The 20,273-nt window shown below is 58.0% G+C and overlaps 1 protein-coding gene across 14 annotated transcripts in view; it reads right to left on the bottom strand.

The window, feature by feature from the left end:
* Window positions 1-20,273, bottom strand: part of SEPTIN9 (septin 9) — a 152,450-nt gene continuing 132,177 nt past the window's right edge. For all 14 annotated transcript variants that reach the window (XM_081029921.1, XM_081029929.1, XM_081029930.1 and 11 more), the window contains 9 exons: window positions 12,043-12,234; window positions 9,545-9,676; window positions 9,076-9,157; window positions 8,525-8,662; window positions 8,114-8,231; window positions 7,077-7,172; window positions 6,718-6,814; window positions 2,904-2,955; window positions 1-1,908 (listed from right to left, as the gene is read on the bottom strand). In XM_081029921.1, coding sequence (XP_080886047.1) covers window positions 1,773-1,908; window positions 2,904-2,955; window positions 6,718-6,814; window positions 7,077-7,172; window positions 8,114-8,231; window positions 8,525-8,662; window positions 9,076-9,157; window positions 9,545-9,676; window positions 12,043-12,234 — 1,043 coding nt within the window. In that variant the 3' untranslated portion in view covers window positions 1-1,772. The remainder of the gene's footprint in view (window positions 1,909-2,903; window positions 2,956-6,717; window positions 6,815-7,076; window positions 7,173-8,113; window positions 8,232-8,524; window positions 8,663-9,075; window positions 9,158-9,544; window positions 9,677-12,042; window positions 12,235-20,273) is intronic.

The raw sequence follows: 20,273 nt of genomic DNA, 5'->3' as shown, positions 1-20,273 counted from the left end.
TTCCAGGTTTGCATTTGGAACATTTATTTCAGGAAATACATTTTCAACACTTTGTTATTTATACAAAAAGAGACGAATTTCTCAGGAGGCACATAGCAAAAGGCCACTGCGGAACAGATCCCAGTGAAACTAACAATTTTTCAAAATCTGGCTACAGAGAAGGAAAGCGAAGGCGTCCCGGGGCCGGACGCTGCAGAGCCCCCAAGGGCACGGAGGCTGGCGGGGTGCACCCCACCCAGAAGGCTGCCCCACGTCCTACCTGACGCTGGAGGGGACAGGTCCTTCAAAATCATGGTTTTGGCAAAACCATGGCAAGTCGGCAAGTAAACTGTTTGGCTAAGGGTCCTTCCTCTCATAGATGGGGAGGGAGCACACACGCCAGCACACATCTACAGCCCAAAGTCTGTTTGCACCCCATTTCTCCCACTGCTCTTCTCACCTGGGATCTACAGACCACCTCACCTGTGTCCAACCTTGTTGACCTGAGCCAAACCCCCCGCCCCCAGGAGGAAGGGGGAAGCACCAGCGGTCTGCTGTGCATGGCTCGGATGGTCCCTGCTGGTCTCCTAGCAGAGACAGGGAGCGAAGGAGCAGACCAGCTGGGCTGTGCTGCTGATACGAAATCCCGCTCAGTAGCCAGCTGTGGGCTATGCAACCTGACTCCTGACCCCTCCATCTTTAGGGGGTCTTTACAATGGGCCCTGGGGTACAGGGACCCAGGCACATTTAGGGCAACAGAAAGTCAAGCTCACCAGGCCTCCCACCTCCCCAGGTTACAGAGCCAGCAAGGGCGGAGCGAGGAGGGCTGAGTGTGCGTCTGGGGTGGCTGGCTGGGTGTGTAAACAGACACAGACACACACACACACACACACACACTTCCCCGGTCACACGGGACGGGGGGGGAGGCAGACACCAAGACCACTCGGAACATCCCAGCCGCAGTGCACACGGCCCCCCCTTCCTTTGGGTACCTGCCATCACATCCTCACTCAGCTCCTCCACACTCACTTGCTCAGACTTTCCCAAAAACCAGGAATTGGGGTGGGGGTGCGTCTTTTCCTTTGAATCCTCAATCAAATCACAGTGAGATGGGGACGATGGAGAGTCGAAGACACCCCCCCTTTTCCAACCTGTCCCCATTTCCCATCTGAGGGGACAGCGGGGCAGTCTGTGGGCTCGCGTGCACGGCTGAGATAAAGGCACTTTCTGCTCCAGGACAGGCTCGCAGGCGGGTGGGCGGGCAGCAGCCAAGGGGCCTCGGCATCTAAGCAACTGGCAACTGGCGTCTCCTGGAATCAACTATTCTCCCCTTGGGGGGTTCCAGGGGGCGCTCTCTGAGTTACGGCCCACACCACGTGGGGTGGTGGGGGCAGGAAGGGGCTCCAGGTCTGCCAGCCTGGCTCCATGCTCCCCCGGGCACAACCCACCAGGTTCCAGGGACTGAGACAGCGGCGAGGGAACCAGGAGTAGGAGCTGCTGCTCTGGCCCGGGCTGGGCGTGGAGTCGGTCAGCACTGGCTCTGGGTCTGCTCCCGCCCCTCCCAGGCGTGGCCCAGCTTCTCCAGGACCTCGGGGACGGCCAGAGAACAGCCTCCACTCCAGGCCCTGCTGTCTGTGGGCCACTAATGGGGGGTGGGGCACTTGTTATCTTTGTTACTCGGCAGCATGGGAAGGGGCGGAGAACAATGACAGATGGAGAGAATTATATAAAATAAAGTGGGGCGAGTGGGTGGGCTGAGGGGATGGAAAGTCGGGGCCGGGTCCTGGGGGCGCCTACATCTCCTGGGCGGCCGGCTCCTTGTCCTCCACGCCGTTGGGCACAGCGCTGTTGCTTTCGTGCAGGCGCTTCACCCGGTAGGCTTCGAAGTGGATGGTGCTGGTGATGTCCTTGATGTTCTGCATGTGCGTCCTAGGGGGGCACAGGCGTGTCGAGGGGTGGCCGCGGCAGGCGGGCGCAGAGGCAGACGCGGAAGCTCCGCCAGGGCCAGGACTCCCAGCACCGCCCTCCCCACTCCCAGGCCTGGGCACAGGGTGGGGCGGTCTCCACGGCAACCCCAGGCCCTCCCAGACACGGGTTCTAACATGTCCCTTTCTCTGTGTCAAGCCTGTGGCCAGTCCAGGGACGGGGGCTAGGTGCACACTCAGAAGGGGCAGGCGTGTCCTTGCTCCAGTCTACAAGTGCCAGGCTGGTGGCCAGGAGTGCTGGTATGCAAGGGGCAGTGGGTGACCACGGCCTTGGGCGGTGCACTGGTCACCCTGCCAGTCCTGGCTCAGGCTCACCAGTGGAAAACGGGGGCAGAGGGTCTGGAGCCCTTCCTCAGCCAGGCTCTCGAACACATCCCCCCACGCTGTCCCTCTTCTTCACTTCATCTTTAACTTCCACCCGTCAGCTGGCTGAGGAGCTGGGAGCTCGGGGACCAGGGCTGGAGCCCCTACCCTGTCCATTCACCTGCCCAGGACCAGGCAACCCCCCCCCGGCGCCCTCTTTAATAGGCTGAGGAAGGGCTACTCCTTGGATGGGCTCAAGGAAAACAAGAAGCCTCAGCCAGGTCCGAGGGTGAGGGCAGAAAATGCTGGAACTGGAACTGGGGAACCCCCCCCCCAATGTCTAGCACATGAGACCCCCTGGGGCCCTGAATCTAATGGGCTCGGGCCACAGTGACCAGAACTCAGCCCTTCCCATCCAGGTGACCTCATGTGGCTAAGAAGAATTTTCACGTCCTGCTTTATTCCCAAGAAGGTGTTTTAGAAATGGACTTGTGAGGTTCTCCCAGAGGAGGGCAGGACATGCCAGCTGCTGCCCAGGACCTCTGCCCACTCACCCACTACCCACACGCCTGATTTAGGCTCCTCTGGGGGGGGCTATGCTGTCAGCCCCACCCCAAGCATCAACCCATCTCTCACCTGATGAGGAGGTCCCGCAGGTAAGCAAACTCACAGTGTGTGGTGTTCTCAACTGAGAAGAGACAGAAGGGGCGTTAGTGTCACTCAAAGCCCCTCCCCCAGTAGTTCTGGTGCCAAGAGGAGCCCCAGGCAGGTGGGCAGGGTAGAGAGGGGGAGTCACCGCTCCCAGGGGAGCACTGGGCACTTCGAAGGCCCCGTGCTGTGCACACCGTAGTGACAGGACTGGCTCAATTCCTGTTCTCCAGAAGGTTCTGAGAACATTCTGGAAGAGTGGGGAGATGGCACAGTAACTCAGCCAAGACAACAGCAGGGGACAGCTGCAGTAAGGAAGACGGGGGTGGTGGGGCCTGGGGGACCAGGGAGGTCTCCTGGGAAGAGGAGAATGTCCCGAGGGAGACCCGAAGAAGGGAGGGAATCAGGAGTGGAACGAGGCAGCAATTGGAGCGAGAGGGTTAAAGAGAACCTGTATCCCAATGTGCTCAGGGCACACACGGGGACACATGGACCAGACTGTGGATTACTGTTTACATCAAGTTCAAGAACCGGCAACACTGAACCCTGCGCTGCCCGGGGACAGCGACACATCACACAACAGGCCAAAGAAGTAATGGGCACTAGCTACAGGACAGCCGTTAGTCCTGGGGACGCAGATGGAGCAGGGAGGGAGCCCACAGGCACCCTCGAACACGCCAGTCAGGGCTTGGGGCTGAAGCTGGTAGCAGTCTCAGGGTTCATTTAATCACCGTGCTTCATAACTTACAAGTGAACACACTGCCAAGCGCGCGCGTGCGTGAGTGTGTGTGTGTGTATGTAGTTATAATAGTTATTATGTAACAGCCGGTCTCTGACTGCTGGAGAGCTGTAGCGCCAAGCCGCCAAGCTGGAGGGAGGGAGGCGGGCAAAGTCAAATGACAAAGCAGTGGGTGCCCCTCTGCACCATAATTTGACCCGTCTGTCCAGGTTCCACAGCCCTGAGGCTGGAGCAGGGCCGGACCCCACATGCCTGCCCCATTATGGAACAGCACGGCCTTTCCCAAGTTAAGGGTCTGGTTTTCCCTGCACGGGCTGGCAGGCAGGGCTGGGGCTGGAAAAAGCCCAGGAGGCTCACCATGCCAGGCCCTCGGGCGCTCCTGATGGTATTTCAGTTGCCTCTTACCTGGGCTCTGCCTCCTTTCGCACCCCCCACCCCCACAGGGCAGTGCCCACTCCAGAACCTTCTACCACTGACTCTCATGCATTTTATCCAATTAGAAGAAGCAGTGAGAGCTGGTGGAAAGAACAGAGCTCTGAAGAAGAGTGCGACTTCTGCTTTCTGGCCTCTGACCCTCAGTTTCCTCATCTGGAACATGGGGATAATAATGGCGCCCACCTCTCAGGGAAAGGAGAGGACTAAATGAGTTAACTGTGTGCCTTATCACACCCACCTTCCTCTCGAAAACACTTCTGGCAGTTTCCAAGGATGGATAAAACACCGCAGGATGGTGGGAGGAAAACAAAGAAATGGGATGGGGAGGGGGACATGCAAGGACGTAGCGTGAGGCAAAAGCACTTAACACGCTTGCCAAGGACAAGCACACAGCCCACTGTTTCTAGGATGGGGCAGAAATTTCCTCCAGGGTCCTCATAAAAGACTGCTACTGTGTTTCCCCGAAAATAAGTCCTAGCCAGACAACCAGCTCTAATGTGTCTTTTGGAGCAAAAATTAATGTTAAGACCTGGTCTTATTTTACTATGATATAAGACCAGGTATAATATAACATAATACAACATAATATAATATAATACTGAGTCTTGTATTAATTTTTGCTCCAAAAGACGCAAGGTCTTATTGCGAAAATAAGATGAAGGTCTTATTTTCAGGGAAACACAGTAACACGTGGGAACTGCCACCTCGCCACTGTCTTTACAGTTCTATGGGGCTGCTTCGTTTAATGACCCTCAACAGGACCTTGGTGGTGCCACAACAACGCACAGGTCACTTAAAGCGACAGGATCAGGGACATGATAACGTGGAAGCAAAACAGAAAACCAGTTTGCTGTCTCCCAACAATTTCCATTACCGACTGCCTGCAGGCCCGGAGGTGGCCACTAGGGGACAGCAGAGGAGTGTCAATCACCGGGCTGTCCTCCTCCCCGTTCTCAGGTCCGCCCCCTTTCTTATCCCAAACTTCTCTCCAAAACAGTCCTTCATAAAAAGGTTCTTAAACAGAGGAAGGTCTCAGGAAGAGACCAGGGACCAAGGCGCGAGCCCAGGGTAAAGCCTGATTTAGACTGCCCAGGTGGGGCACGGAGGTGAGGGGGGGGACCACGGACACCTCCCCTGATGGGGGTGGGGGTAGTGGGGGGGGGTATAGAGGGCAACCAGCCTGCAGTGCAGACACGGAGACAGCCAGACAGTGGCTAGTTTAGAAAAACACCCGCCCTGCACCCAACCGCTAGCACCCATGCGGGCACCCGAGAAAGGCTGGCGTTCCCTCCACCCTCCTCCAGGTTAGAATCCAGTGCAGGGTGGGCTCATGGATTCCAGAGCCTGGGCAGGTTTTCTGCCTCTGCAAGGAGGGTACAGACACAGGCACAGGAAGCTGCTAGAACTGAAGGATAATGCACGTAAAATGAGCTGGCCCGGGGCGTGATCAAAGGCCTGGCAGTTTTCATTATCATCAGTTTCTTAGAGCATTCTGCCCCAAAAGCTCCCCATGGTCTTTGGACATTCATCTTACTGACATCTTGACACATAGTACCCACTTCATGGACGGTGAAAACTGAGGCCCTGCGGCATTAAGGCACTTGCCCGATTTCACAGACCTGGGGGTGGGGGGCACAGCTGGACTCAAATGTATTTGCTTCCTTCTCTACCGGGCCTTTCAGCCAAGTGAACAGGCAACAAAGTGGCCCGTTTTAATCTGTCGTTTCCCCCTCCTCTGTTTTAAAGAGGGAGGAAGGAACAGAGAGGGGAAGAGTAATGAAATGCCCAGGTCCATCCCACTTAGGTTGTTACCTGTAGTGGGTAGAATTGTGTCCCTAAAACCATGTCCAATCCCCAACCCTTGGTACTTGTGAATGGGGTCTTACTTGGAAAAAGTTTTTGAAAATGTAATTAAGGTAAGTCGTCCTGGATTTAGAGTGTGGCCTAAAGCCAATGACAAATGTCCTTATAAGAGGAAATGACACACAGAGAGAAGGCCGACGGCAAAGCAGAGTGGGGAGATGCGTCTACAAGCCAAGGAGACCAAGCCCTGCTGGCAGCCGCCAAGGAGACAGGCCTAGAACAGCTCCTCCCTCAGCCTCCAGAAGGAACCAACCCTGCCCACACCTTGATTTTGGACTTCCTGCCTCCAGAACTACAAGAGAAAAAATTTCGGTTAAGCCACCCAGTCTGGGTTAATTTGTTAAGGCAGCCTCAGGACACTGAGATATGTGGGTCTTGGGAATTTCTGCAGGGTGAGGGCCATCTGGTTCTCAGACTGGACAGAGCTATTGCTAAGTCCTTTTCTTGGCCCACAGAGGTGGGGCGATCTGACCAGGGTCACACAGCATGCCTGTGAAACTCAAGCCCCCAGACCCAGAGCTTGGCACAGCCCGTGGTAGCTCCCTCCTCGCTGGGTATTTCCACCCGTGAGAGACCAGGTGCCATCTGCTAATGGCTGTGAGCCTTGGATGGTTCCCCAACACGACTCTGCTGGCTGGGTGGGGCAGCGCCAAGCGAGGAGCTCTAAAAACACCCAGCTCAGGCCCTGGCACCCAGCTCTTGGTCAGCAGCGCAGCTTTATTCTGCTGCTCTGCCCAAAGCCCTGGACATCAGCTCTATCATTACCTTCGATGGTGCCCCACTTGGTTTTCCTGCCAAGGATCCTTTTCCCATTCACTTGGTACTCATGGTCACTGCCCACCACGGCGAACGGGATCATCTCCTGGGGGAAGGGCAGGAGGCATGGGTCACACGTGCATGGAACGGCCTGGCCACTCCCTGGACCCCTGGGAGGAGCTGCCCTGAGCCCGGGGCCCCAGAACCAAGACCCTTGGCCCGAGAGAGCCATGTGGACACTCGGGCTCCCACCCCTCCCAGCCCAGACACTATGTTCTCATGGCTCACGGCCATCCCACCGGTTTCCCTTAGATCCCCAGCAGGAACTGAGGGGCCCCCAGGAAGAGTGTCCTTGCCAATCTACTCACTCGGAACTTCTCATTCACCAGCCGGTCCTCTGCATCCTCGTCAAACTCCTTCTGTGGGTAAACGTCGATGCCATTGGACAGCAGGTCTGCAGTGATCTGGGAGTGAGGGCGGGAGATGTGGGCACCGTCCGCACGGCATGCTGGAACAGCCCAGCGGTATCTGCCCTCACCGTGACCAGCACAATGTCAGCGGCCCCAGGCTCGGGGTCAAGGGCGGGTTCTGAGGGGCTGCTGACCTTGATCTGTCCAGTTCTTATACTCCTGAGTGGAGGGGCACTGCAGACCCGTCTGCCAGGAGACCGGCAGCTGCCTGAGGGACTCGGGTCACTGTCCCAGGCATCTCCCTGTCTTTCCTCCCCAGCTCATCGCACCCCCAAGGAAGTAAACTCAGGGTTGCCGAGTCCTCCCCTCCGGAGCTCTACCCAGAAACCCTCTCACTGTAGCTCCAAATGCCTGTAAAGGAGCACCCACTCACGTTAAACCGTCACCACCCTTTGCAGTGACAGCTGCCTCACACAGATGTTCAATTGATCATGTCCCCATGGACAGCCGTCCTGGCTGCCCTGAGCACAGACCCATGCCTGTGGGTAGCATCGGGGGCTTTCTGCTTCCTTTTCCCTCAGGCAGACACACCCACTGTAAGGGGACTGTCCTCCCCTCGGCACGCCAGGCAGTCCCAGGTCCCGGGGCGCAGGCTTTGGGCATGAGGTGGGGGGCCTCCTGGCTCCCACTCACTGGGGCAGAGCTCTGCTGGGGCCCAGCACCTCGGGCTTTCAAGTTCCCAGGTGGTTCTGACCTGTGGCCTGGATAGGAAGCAGCAGCCCAAGGTCGCCCAAGTGCTCAGTCACGCCTCCCCACACAGCCATCAATGGGACCACAGCAGGGAAGGAAGCAGCAGCCACCTGTCCCCGCTACAGATATCACCCCTTTCCGACTTTGTCTTCTAATAAAAACCTGGCATGTTGGGTCCGAGAGTCCCTCACTGGTCTCTCTCCCCGCAGGGGTGGGGGTGGGGGCAGGCGGAGGTGGGGCCCTACCCGCTGTTTGAAGTAGACCCTCTCCTCCAGAGTCAGCGTGTCGGCCTTGGCGATGACTGGCACAATGTTGACCACTTTGCTTAGGCGCTTCATGAACTCGATGTCCAGGGGCCTGAGCCTGGAGCGGAACAATGCGCATTAAGAGTGTGGCTGGGAGACAGGAGTGAGGGGCGGGTCGCCGCCCGCCCGGATGGAGCAGAGGGAGGACCCAAAACACAGGCCCCGGGTTCTGGGGCATCTCAGCCCGCCTGGCCTCAGCTACCACACGGGCTGAAGGTGAGTGTATGGGGGCGGGGGGGGGCGACGGGCGGTTAGCGGTGTGGACGCCAGGCTGAGACCAGACGGAGCTGACCACGCCCCCCACCCGGCCTCTGTGCCCAGCCCCAGGGCGCCGCCATGCGCTAGACGTACGAGTGGCCGGTGGCCGGGATGAAGTACAGGCAGCAGTGGACGCGTGTGTCGGGGATACGCTTCTTCCGGTTGATGTTGACCTCCTCCTGCAGGTACTTCTCATACTGGTCGTTGATGAACTTCATGATGGGCTGCCAGCTGCACAGAGAGGCCAGTGAGCCTGCACGTGGGACGCGCTCCGGTCCGAGCTCAGGGTCAGCTCGGAGATAATTCCCAAGTTCCAGCCCGACACCCAGTCTTCCAGGACACATACTGGGGTGTGTGACTATTTGAGCCGGAACCGTAGCCTTATCTCAGGCCTTTGACCTCAGGGGCGGGTGCGGGAAGGTAGGGTTCCCAGGGTTACCTTGCTGTGGTCCAGAATTTGGGACCCCCTCTGGGTTTAGCAGCAGATCAGGCTAGGAGACAGGCCCTAACACCCCCAGGGGCCATGGAGCCCTCACGGCTCTGACTCTGGGTGGGGCCCAGGGAGCCCCAGCACCCTTTTAGTGCTTTTGCGCGTGGAGGGTGGCCCCCATGCCCACTCGGGCCACAGAGCCCCTAACCCTCACCAGTTCTCATTATTGATGTGGTCCCCGAAGCCCGGCGTGTCGATGACGGTCAGCTTCATACGGACACCCTTCTCCTCGATATCTGCAGGATCACAGCACCCACCGAGCTCAGGGGAAGGCCCAGGTCCCTGACACACCCAGATAGGGCCCGGCCTGCTACAAGGAGCCACAGGCTGCCTGGCCAAACCTGCCCCAGCAACACCCACTCGAGGCACCCAGGGTGACCAGCGATGGCATTCCAGGTTACGTCACGGAGATGAGGGCGTTGAGCAGCAAAAGTCCAGCCGGGGCTGGTAACACGTATCATTGGTGGACCCCACCTGTGATTTCTGGTGGAAAACGTTGTCTCCAGGGGCTCAGCCTGACCGGGCTAGACTTAACGTGCCCAGAGGTGCCACCACGAGTCCCCAGCTCAGGGGACCTGGGGTCCTGACTTGGCAGCCCTACCCCAGCCCCGGCCAGTGCTCACCATGTGTGATGGACTTGATCTCAATGGTCTTGGGGATACGCTCCTCCGAGGTGGGCTGCTGCACTGACTTCCGGCTGATTTTGGATTTGAAGAGGGTGTTGATCAAGGTGGACTTCCCCAGGCCACTCTGCCCTGGGGAGAGAACGGGCTGTCGGCAGGGGTCGGCGGGGCTCCCATCAGGCAGTTCACGGGGCTGCGACTCAGTGATGCCTGGGATTGCCCCCACCCAGCACCCCTCCGTGGGGGGCTCCGGGTCAGGGGGAGCTGGGTAGGGGTAGAGCTCCCACAGCAGGACCTGGACCCCATGCCTCCCAACCACAGGGGTTGTCAAACCGCCCAGGGCTCCCGAGAGGAGATGAGACGCAGAGCAGGGTGGGGGAGGCAGGGTGGCTCCTCCAGTCCAGTTCCAGTCTTAGCTGTTGGAGGTACCAGGATCCACATGAGTTTCAAAGGAAAAGCTCTGCCTGGACCCTCCACCCCAGGATCCTGGAGGGAGGTCTTCGAACCAGCCATGGTCTAACCACAGCCAAACTGCCCACACTGCAGGGTTCTGGTCCAAAGACCCAGGGGTCAGGCTCACAACCTTCAGGGCTCATCTAGGTTGGGTCATCTAAGCTGCAGTGCTGGCACACTCAGCAGATGCAGCATGTAGCTGAGTGACCGCCAAACAGTGGAGGGTCACTGGGTCAGTTCTTCCTGGCGCAGGAGGCCTGATCAGAGCCCCCAGACGGTGGGCAGCTATGCCTTGCTGCCAGGGGCAGCGACAGCCACTGGCTGGTGCCCACATCAACAGACCCTGCAGCTGAGGCGCAGACTAGCCAATGAATGCGCCCAGGGTATGAGGCCGTGCCCCCGCGTGGCTCCCAGGCACCCTGTGAGCCTCAAGCACTCCTGGCCTTGCTGTGTGCCCAAATCTCACCTCACCCCAAGTCCCATCCTACAGCAAGAGGGAAGAGGGCAGAGGGGCACGACATGGGAGGGGACCTAGACCCAGCTGTGACCGGAAGATCCCCTCCTGCTCTAAATCGTGGTGAATGTAGGCTATGCCTCTCAGCTGCTAACCAGCAGATCCCGCTTACAAAGCACTCACTGTGCGCCAGGCACTGTCCTAATGTGGCAGTTTCACCTTGCAACCAGGTGCCCTCATTATCCCACTTGACAGATGGGGAAACCGAGGCACTGGGCCCAGAATGGGGTTCAAAACCCAGCAGCCCTGCTCCAGAACCCCAGCCATGACTTTTCACCTTGGGGTTAACAGTGGGAATGGCTGTGGATACTTATAAGGTGCCTACTATGCGCTAGGCACGCCTCAGCACTGTGCACTCGGAGCCCCTTCCCTGCGCTGAGCTGCCCTAGGCCATGCTAACCAACATAGTTCTAAAAATTCAGTTAGACTGATTTTCCAACTTTGATAACCTGTCAAGGAAAAGCATGGGTCTCAGGAGGCTGGTCTCAGGAATCCCTGGCCCCCGTTTAACAGCCAGGGACTGGACCCCACCCCCACCCCGCCCACCTGCCTTGTGTCCAGCAGGCTCAGGCCAGAAACTATGTCAAACGTTCCAGCCACAGCCCCTTCCGTCTAGATGGCACTGGGATATTGTAAAGTTTATCCCGTTGTTACTATTATCTTTATCACCATCACCACCGTCACATGGCTACTGCTTCTGGAACTTCTCAAGTACACGGGACCATGCCAAGAACAGAACACACCATCGCATTTGCCCCACGGGCTCTTTGGAGTCTGGATTATCCCATTTTATGGACAAGAAAACAGAGGCTGGAAGAAGCCCTGGGGAAGTCAGCAGGCAGCTCAGAGGGGGCAAAGCTGGGATTCCACCCTGGGCCTGTGGACCCCCCACAGGCGCCCTTCCACCCCAACTGCATCTCTCTGGTGGGGGCACTGCAATGGGAGGGTGGGAAGAGGAACCAGGCTCCCGTCTCTCTGCCCTCGTGAACCACGCCCTGAGCACACCCTCTCTGGGTCTCACTTCCATCTGTAAAGCAGGGCGCCCCCATTACAAGGCTACCATGAGTACTGAATGAGACCTGAGGGGTTTCTGGGACAAGAGGCTGCTCAACCCTGTCTGGGCTGGGCTTATCAATGACCTGGCCCGGTGACCATCCAGCTCTCCTCGGGCTGCCAGGAAGTCTCCAACCAGGCCTGCTGGGCCTGGGGCCCAGCCCCACGCAGGGTGAGAGGGCCAGACCTCGAGCAGTAGCGAGGGGAACGTTTCAGCAGAAGCTAAAAGCAGAGGGCAGAGGCCACTGGTCAGAGAGCTGCGCTTTTCTGAGCACCTGCCCTTCCCGAGCTCTCAGGGGTCCTGAATGCAGGGGCAGCAGCCCCTCTGAGGTGCTGGCCGGAGCTGGGACCCTGCAGGCGGGCATTCACAACCCATCCTGCAGGCCAGGTCGGTCACCCCCATCTTACAGGAGAGAAGACTGAGCCCAGGGCTCGGCGTGGGCCGCGTGCTCTGTCTCGGGGTGGGGGCGGGACTCACCGACCACCATGATATTGAACTCGAAGCCCTGCTTCATGGCCTTCCTTCGCATCTGCTCCAGAATGGAGTCGATCCCCACGTAGCCCAAGTCCGCGGGGGCCTTCTCGTTCCGGGGTGCGGGCACCTGCTTGAGCCCAGCATCTCTGGGGGTGTCGGCCATATCGCCAGCGCAGCCGGGAGCTGCCTCAGTGGCTGTGGAAAGAAGAGCAGACGCATTAGGGAGGACAGGGGTCATATGCAGACATCCACGAAGCGTCACCGTCCTTAGGTGGCTCTAGCCATCAACCCCATTTCTCGGATGGGGAAACTGAGGCTCGGTTGCCCAAGAGATCCCTGAAGAACACCCCAGAGCTGAAGCCCCTTGCCACAGGGCCCTATGAAAGGCACTGACTATCCTTTTGCAGTTCATAAGTGTGATGATTGGCTGTTCACGCTTTTGTGTGAGATGTGCCTCCCACAAACCTTGTTACGACATGGGCACAGTGCCCGTCTGACGTGAAAAAAAAAAAAAAAAAAAAAAAGGCACTGACTGTCCGGCAGCCACTCGGCCTGGCCCCCTGAGCCCCACCCAGACTCTCAGACCTGTCTCCTCCTCTGCTTTTGAATCTCCCTCCCCACCAGCTTGCCCCTCTGTGGACTCCATGGCAGGGCTGACCCGTGGACACACCCCTTCACCCCCCATCATCTGAGCTTCGCCCTCGAGAGCTGCTCAGAGGAGGGCAGTACCCAGGTACCCAGGTGGGCCCTCCCCATCTCCTTCACTTGCCTCGAGGTCCCAACACCCGCCGCGGCCCGAAGGCCTCAGGGCCCCTCAGGGTCAAACAGCCTGGGCCAGGACAGAGGAGGGTCCGCACTCACTCCATCCTGCCACTCCTGGGTGAGGTGTGCTCAATCCCAGGGGGCTGCCACAGCCCTGGGCAGGTGGGAGTGCCCGGCAGGCTCTAGGAGGCCGAGTGCCTGGGTGCAGAGCCATGCTCCTCCCAGCTCAGCTGTCCTGGAGGGCAGGTAGGAGAGGGCTCCGGACTGCACCCCGGCGGCTGTCTTCTCTGCCTGCCTGGCACCTGTGTGCCCCACGCCCACAGACCAGGATGAGGTTCTGCTTTCAGGTCAGCAGGCAGTCAGGTAGGTCAGGTCGAGCTTCTCAAAGTCACTCAAGCTTCCGGGGTCTGCAGGTCAGAACCTCCTCCTTTCTACAGCCCCTCCCCTGGCTGCCCTTGAGCCTACATGCCCAGGTCAGAGGCTCGGGGGATGGGGGCAGGCACATGCCCAGAAGGCACCCACTGGGGCCCTGAGGTGTGCCCGTGCAGTGGGCTGGTCAGGTGTTCAGACAGTGCGGGTCTCCCCTCCCCACCCCTGCTCTGGTTGGAGCACACCGGTGGTCGCACTGCACCCCCAGACACACCACATATTTCCTCAGCAGCCTCCCAGCTGCCCCGTGGGGACAGACTTTGCTGCTTCTCTGGTCCACCTTCCTGTGCCTCAGTGGGTCTAGGTTCTTCCCAGCCCCTGCCCGCCGAGAACGTTCAGCTCCATCCTACCTCCCAGGAGGGTCACAGGTCTGTCCTGCTGTGCCCGGAGCTCGCAGGGTGACCACACAGTGTGTCCTGACACACCCCCCGCCCCTCGGGCCCGTCCCGTTGACCCTCATGGAGGGGCTCGTTGGTTCCCTGGGCATCACCCCCAGTGCCCCATTGCCAGTGTGAGCAAGCAGCCCCCCAAGCACGCCCCCCCCCACCCTCTCCTGCCCCACCCCCAGGAAGCCCAGGACACGGGTTGCCAAGGCAGAGGTCCCTGCTGAGTTTTCAGTAAACTGCATTTCCACTTCCTGGGGGAATAACTGGCTCCACCTCCCCCCGGCCCCAGTGGGCCCAGCGGCTCCTGTCATCCTGTTTTACAGGAGCACCAAGCGAGCTGAGATCAGCCAGCAGCCTTCCCCCCACGCCCAGGCCTGTAGGTGACCAGGACTATGGGCTGACAAACACAAGAAATCGGAGTGTGGGTGGTTTATCCTCCGAGTCAGTCACTCACTTCCCTGTTTCCCAAGAATTCTGACTACAGCGAGTTGAGAGAATAAGAAAATACTAAAACGCATAAAAATGCCACGGAGTGCCAAGGAGTCCCCCGTCCTTCCTAATAATAACAGGCAGCTACCAGAGGCCACGGTCTGCACTGCCCACCCCACCCAGGGAAAGGCAAAGGACCCAGGAGGACCCAGCTGCCACGCAAGACCCAGGAGGACCACACTCATCACTCCTGGCCCCCTCCCTGTGCCCCCCCCCCCCCCCCCCCCCCGCTCAGAAATCCTCTCCCTGGGCCCCCAGCATCTTTAAATAAACAAAGACAAGAGCTGCATCTGGGCCCACATGTGGCTTTGGGGTTGCTTCCTGGAGACAGACACGGGCTGTGCCTTATGGGGCAGCAGTTCAGCCCTGCCCCACGTGACTGAAAATTGCTTCCATCTGTCTGTGGGTCTGGGAGCCATTCTCTACCCCACCCCTTACCCCTCCATCCCTTACCCCCTCTCCAGCAGTGGGTGGGGAGACGGATGGTCGGACCCTGAACCCCTCTCACTTCCCCTGCACGGGCCCTGGGAGCAGCCGCTCCAGCTGGCCCCTTCTACAACCACCAACATCCATTACAGAAACCGGAACCAAAGCAAACATCCTGCCCACCAGGGCCCTGATTGAGAAATAATGAAAACATGAAGCCCGTCCTCCCCTCTCCCTCCCCTCCCCGCCTGAGGGAAGGGGCTTTGTACAGGTGAGAGTCCCGTCCTGCCTCCCCTCCTCTGGCAACCTCCACTCTGCCTACCCCAATCGCCAGGGTGGCTGCAGGCCATGACACAAGAGCTCTTCCCTCTACCAGGCCAGGGCAAGCTTTGGGGTCTGCGTTAAGGACCCCCACGTGGAAAAACAGAGGCCCCACAGGCAAATTTGTCCAGATACACTTTTGGTGAACCCTTCTTTCCATGAAAAGTCACCAGCGCCTGTTTGCAGGACCCCCCGGGTTCTCCAGCTGTAAGGGACATTTACTCAGCACCATCCAATAGGGTTTCTTTTATGATGGAAAACTGTGCCTGCACTGTGCAATATGGCAGCCACATGGGACTTCATAAAAATTGTGGTAAAATGCCCGTCACATAAACTTTACCATACTAACCATTTTGAAGTGTACAGTTCGGTGGCATTAAGTACATTCACATTGTTGTGCAACATGTCTGCAGAACTCTTCATGTTGGCAAAACTGAAACTGTCCCCATTAAACAATTCTCCACTCCCCTCCCCAGCCCCTGGCAACCACCATCCTACTTCCTGTCTGTAAGTATTTGACTATCTAGACGCCTCACATAAGTGGAATCCTACAGCACGTCTTTCTATGTCCGGCTTATTTCACATCAAATCCCCAAGGTTTGTCCATGCTGTAGCAGGTGTCAACTTCCTTCCTCACTGAGGCTGACTGTCACTCCACTGATGGACAGTGCATACTTGGTCTGTCCATTCATTCGTCGACGGACGCTCGCGTTAACTCGGTGTCTTGGCTCTTGTGAATAATGCTGCGTGAACGTGAGTGTGCAGATATTTCCGTGAGACCCTGCAATTCCATTGGTCGTAGTAGTTGTCATTTTTTGAGGACCCACCAACTGTTTTCATGTGTGACTTTTGAGCTCTTGGAGTGCAGCTAGTCCAACCGAGCAACGGAATTTTTTAATTTAATTTTAATTACGTTAAATTTAAACAGCCACACGTGGCAAATGGCAACTCTACCGGACGGCACAGAATTCTAGTCCAACCTACTCCTTTTACAAATGGGGAAAATGAGGTCCCCAGAGTGACTTTTTCTGAAATGCCTTTGGAAGCAGTCAGGCCAACAAAAGCACTTCACTGAATTTAATCAACCCGGTAACTTCACGTTCACTTCTGTGACATCTGATTAATATCTGTGTCCCCTGCACAGACCGTGAGCCCCAGTGACAATGACAATGACCTGTGTGGATCCCCCACTGGATCTCCAGAGTCCCATAAAGTAGGGAACTTGATTCTAATGCTCGCGGAATGAATGGGGTCCTGGAATCTCCCCTTGGGGGTGGCAGAAAGGGCGCTGAAGCCCTGGGCTGGCCCGCAGTCCCTCCGCAATATTGGTCAGACCCTGTCCACTCCTGTCCACTACCTCCTCCTGACCTGTGTCCAATCCACCTCCCCACTGACCTCCCTGCCTGCGGCTGGGGCCTCAAGTCTTCCCATGGCCCCGTCACCAGACTTGTTTCATACCCAAACTTCATCAAATGCTATTAATAGGAAAGGGAAGTTCTTAATAGAAAAATAAGAGGTTTCACATTTACATGCATGATCACTACACCCCGGTCACTAAACAGCAAAGAGAGGCCCCATTTTGAGAGTGGAAACTCATGCTCAGAGAAGTTAAGTAACTCATCCAAGGTCACACAGTAATGCCTGCCTTTTCACTGTTCCTGGCTGCTATGAATCCTGCTTTGGGAAGCCCTTGGGACAAGGAGATCTGGAGAGGAGCAACCTGCCACGTCCCTCCTTCATTCTCCTCCATTGAGGGTGGCAGGGTGGCTCTGGGGCTGGGCCCCTGGGGCAGCCTCACCCCTGTCACCCAGAGTCAGCCATTCTCTCCCCAGGCTCCGGAGGCCCAGGGCAACATCACCGCCTCACGGAAGGCTGGCCCAAGTGACTGTCCAGGAGGGGGTGACCTTATTCACTGGTTATGCCTTCCTTCCAAATTATTTTCTTTATTGTGGTAACAGATACGTAAGATAAAATTGTGACTATTTTACCCATGTTTAAGTGTTGGATTCGGTGTCATTAAGTACACTCAGAGTGGTGTGTGACCACCGCCCTGATCTATTTCCAGAACTTTTTCATCACCCTAGACAACTCCGCACCATCAAACACTAAGACCCCTACCCCTTCCCTCTGCACAGACTATTCTACTTCCTGTCTCTGAATACTGCTACCCTAAGACCTCACGTAAGTGGAATCACACAGTAGTGGTCCGTTGATGTCTGGCTTATTCCACTTAGCACAATATCTTCATGGTTCACCCACGTTGTAGAGAATGTCAGGATTTCCTTCCTTCTGAGTCACAGTCCACTGCGTGTACAGCCCACACTGTGCGTATCCATGCGCGTGTCCATGGACACCTGAGCCGTCCCCACCTCTGGCGACTGTGCACAGATGTGCACGTACCTGAGTCCCACTTTCAATTCTCTTGGGTGCCCAGCCTACTTACTAACAGAATCCAGCTGATTCTCAGAAATCGTGGTTTGGACAATAAGTGACCCGGTCATCCTACAGTGCAAGCCAGGTGTGACACTTCCCTGTACCTCGTCCAGGCGTCACGGCTGGGAACAGGGGCTCTGGGTTCCGGGCCGTCTGCAGGTCCCTCCACGTGCCACGCCTGCCCGGCCCTCCCCACAAGCCCCTGAACCAGAGGCTGCGGCTTACTCGGTGCCATCCCTAACTCCTAGCCCAGGGAGTGGCACAAAGTAGCTACTCAAGAAATAGCTAAACCACCTACCAGTGGATGAAAGGGTAAACAAAATGCGGTGTGTCCACGACTCGGCCAGAATAAGCAGTGGCACCTTGAAACACGTGAACTGAAAGGAACCAGAAGTGCAAGGCACATCCTAAGTGATCCCACACTGGGCGATCTGAACACTGGAATCAAGTGTCCAGCGTAGACAAGCCCAGAGACAGAGAGCCAGTTAGCGCTCGCCGGGGCTGGGGGCGGGGCGGTGGCTGCCTGCCGTGCAGGGTCTTCCTCTGTGTCCTGGAACCGGGCACGGAGGACGGCTGTACCACACCGTGAAACAGTGCAACCGAATTAACTGGACACGCTAAATGGGTGAATCGTGAGGGCTGGGAATTGGACCTCAAAAAGCTGTGAAGAAAGAAAGGAGGACATGGCTAGTGGAGTTGGACTGAAAAGGACCCGACTGTGCCCACGAGGGCTGTGAAGCCGAAGACGAGGCCCAGATGCCACCTTGGGCCTGAGGTCCTTGAGCCGCAGTGCTGACGGGCAGCGCCCCGCGTAAGCCGTCCCGCCATCTCCCAGCAAGGGCGGTTCTGGGTGGCAGACCAGCCAATTTCTCTCTGCGGGTCTCCATTTTGAGCCCTGGCCCATTTGTCACTCCCTGGTGGGACAGCCCTCACCACCCACAGGCTGGTGGCCCTGGCCTGTGATAGGAGCTGCCCTACCTCTGCCCGTCTCAGGGACCTGCCCTTTCCTTCGCCACAAGTGCCTGCGGGACCAGCCTTATGTCAGGATTTGGGGTAGGGAGGGGGTTGGGAGGGGTCCTAAAGCAGGGAGGTAGGGGAGGGGCAGAGTTCCATCCAAACCCGACCGCAGCCTCCTCCTTCCGGGTGCACAGCCCTGAGCCAGGGCCATCTGCGGACTTCTGTACCAAGTGACAAATTAAATTCTCCCCCCACCCCAGGGCCTGCCAAGAATGATGGGATCAGATGTCCCTCGTGGCTTGCTGGGACCAGGTCTGTGGGATGCTTATCTGGTTGGGAGGAGGCCCCAGAAAGGAGCCAGCTACTGGGGGGACGCCTCTTGGGGAGTTCACGCTTCGTCACAGCTCCGGGGTACCCACGGAGAGGGCTGGCACGGGAGGCTTCCAAGGCCTGACTGGGCAACGCAGGGTCATTCTCTGCCCACCCTGGCCGTGTTTGTGTCCATCCCGGAACGTCCCCGCAAGTCCCGTCCTTGCAAACCTCAGCCTCACCTGCCAAGTACAGAGGTGGCTGTGCTGTGGCAATGGCCCCTGGACCACTGCCTGACTCTGCTAAGCCAGGAAGGGGTGTCAGGTGACACTGAATCACAGCCAGACCCACACTCCCAGGTCAAAGCTCTCGGGGTAAAACCAATGCCATTCCCCTTATCTTACCCCAATCCTCCCCATGCCCGGCCCTTAAAGCCTGGGGACACTGATGCCGCCATCCGCACTTCCCTGCTCAAGCACCGCCCACAGCGGCCAGGCAGAAAGCAGGGCCAACCTGTCTGTGGACACTTACAAGGCCACCCGACAGGTTCACAGTGGGAGCTAGAGTCACCAAGCAGATCTAGGAGGACCCAATCAGTGGCCAGGTACCGGGGCTCCTGGAGTACCTGACCGCCAGGTACTCTTCCAGCCCCACGGCCTCCAGGCCTCTCTCCTGGAGAAAAGGTATCTCTAGACAGCCCTCGGCGAGGCCTTCCTTCTCTCCATCCCACCTGGCCCAGTTCCAGCAAAGTCTGACTTCCCAGTGCAACAACGCACACCGGAGAGGTCTGGGGCTGCTCTCCATCCCCACGTGCGCGGGCGCCCACCACCTGGGACCGTGGGGAAGGCTGCGGGGACGTCTGCAGCCCCAGCAGAGTTTCTGAGCCAGCCAGGACATGAGCTCCCAAAGACAGCTGAGGCTCCCTGCTGCCTGCAAAGGTGGGCGAGCTCCTGACAGAGGTAGTGCCAGGGGCACAGAGTGACCAGAGCTGCTCCTTCCTTCTCTCCTGCCTCCCTGGTGTCCTGCAGGCCCAGCCTGGTAGCCAGGTCGGCTTGCCCTCACTGCTCTCTCACGGAGCCTGTACCCCACTTCCGGCATTCCCCACAGTGACAGCTGAGTAACGGCGTGTGGGGTTTTCTTTTACTGCGTCAGATTCACAAGGACAGATACCTCGCCCGTCACACTCACTCCTGAACTGCCATGTTAACAGCAGTGCCTGGCACACGGCTAGTCCACGCCGAACTGCTGAACGAACGAGTGGACAAAGGAAGGAATGATGCTGACCACAAGCCAGTGTTTACCGGGGGCTCACTGTGTGCCAGGCGCCACTCCCGTCACTTGTTATGGTCGCAGCGCTAGCGACGGGCAGAGCTGGGATGTGAGGCCAGGCAGGGTGGCTGCACAGGCCCTACGGCACCACGGGGAGGCTGAAGTGCGGTTCCCTCCAGCCAAAGCCCAGAGGTACTGGACTCTGGGGCCGGGCCCGGCCACTCCCTCCCTCGGTTGCTCTCCCCAGAAGCTGCCAGGTGGGGATCCGGCCCAGGCAGCTGAAGAACGATTCCTATCCAGTGAACCCCAGGCCTTCCAAGGGGCACTGGCATTTTAATCTCCAGAACTTCTAAGAAAAGGCTGTTGAACAGCCAAGCTCTTCAACACCAGGGACCACGCCCAGTGTGGGGTCTGGGATTCCAGGGACCCCTCTCAGGGTTGCTCTCAGCTCTC

Source organism: Rhinolophus hipposideros, assembly GCF_964194185.1.
Source record: "Rhinolophus hipposideros genome assembly, chromosome: 20".
NCBI lineage: Eukaryota > Metazoa > Chordata > Mammalia > Chiroptera > Rhinolophidae > Rhinolophus > Rhinolophus hipposideros.
Note: the sequence above shows the minus strand (reverse complement) of the source record. Positions and strands in the feature narration are given on the sequence as shown.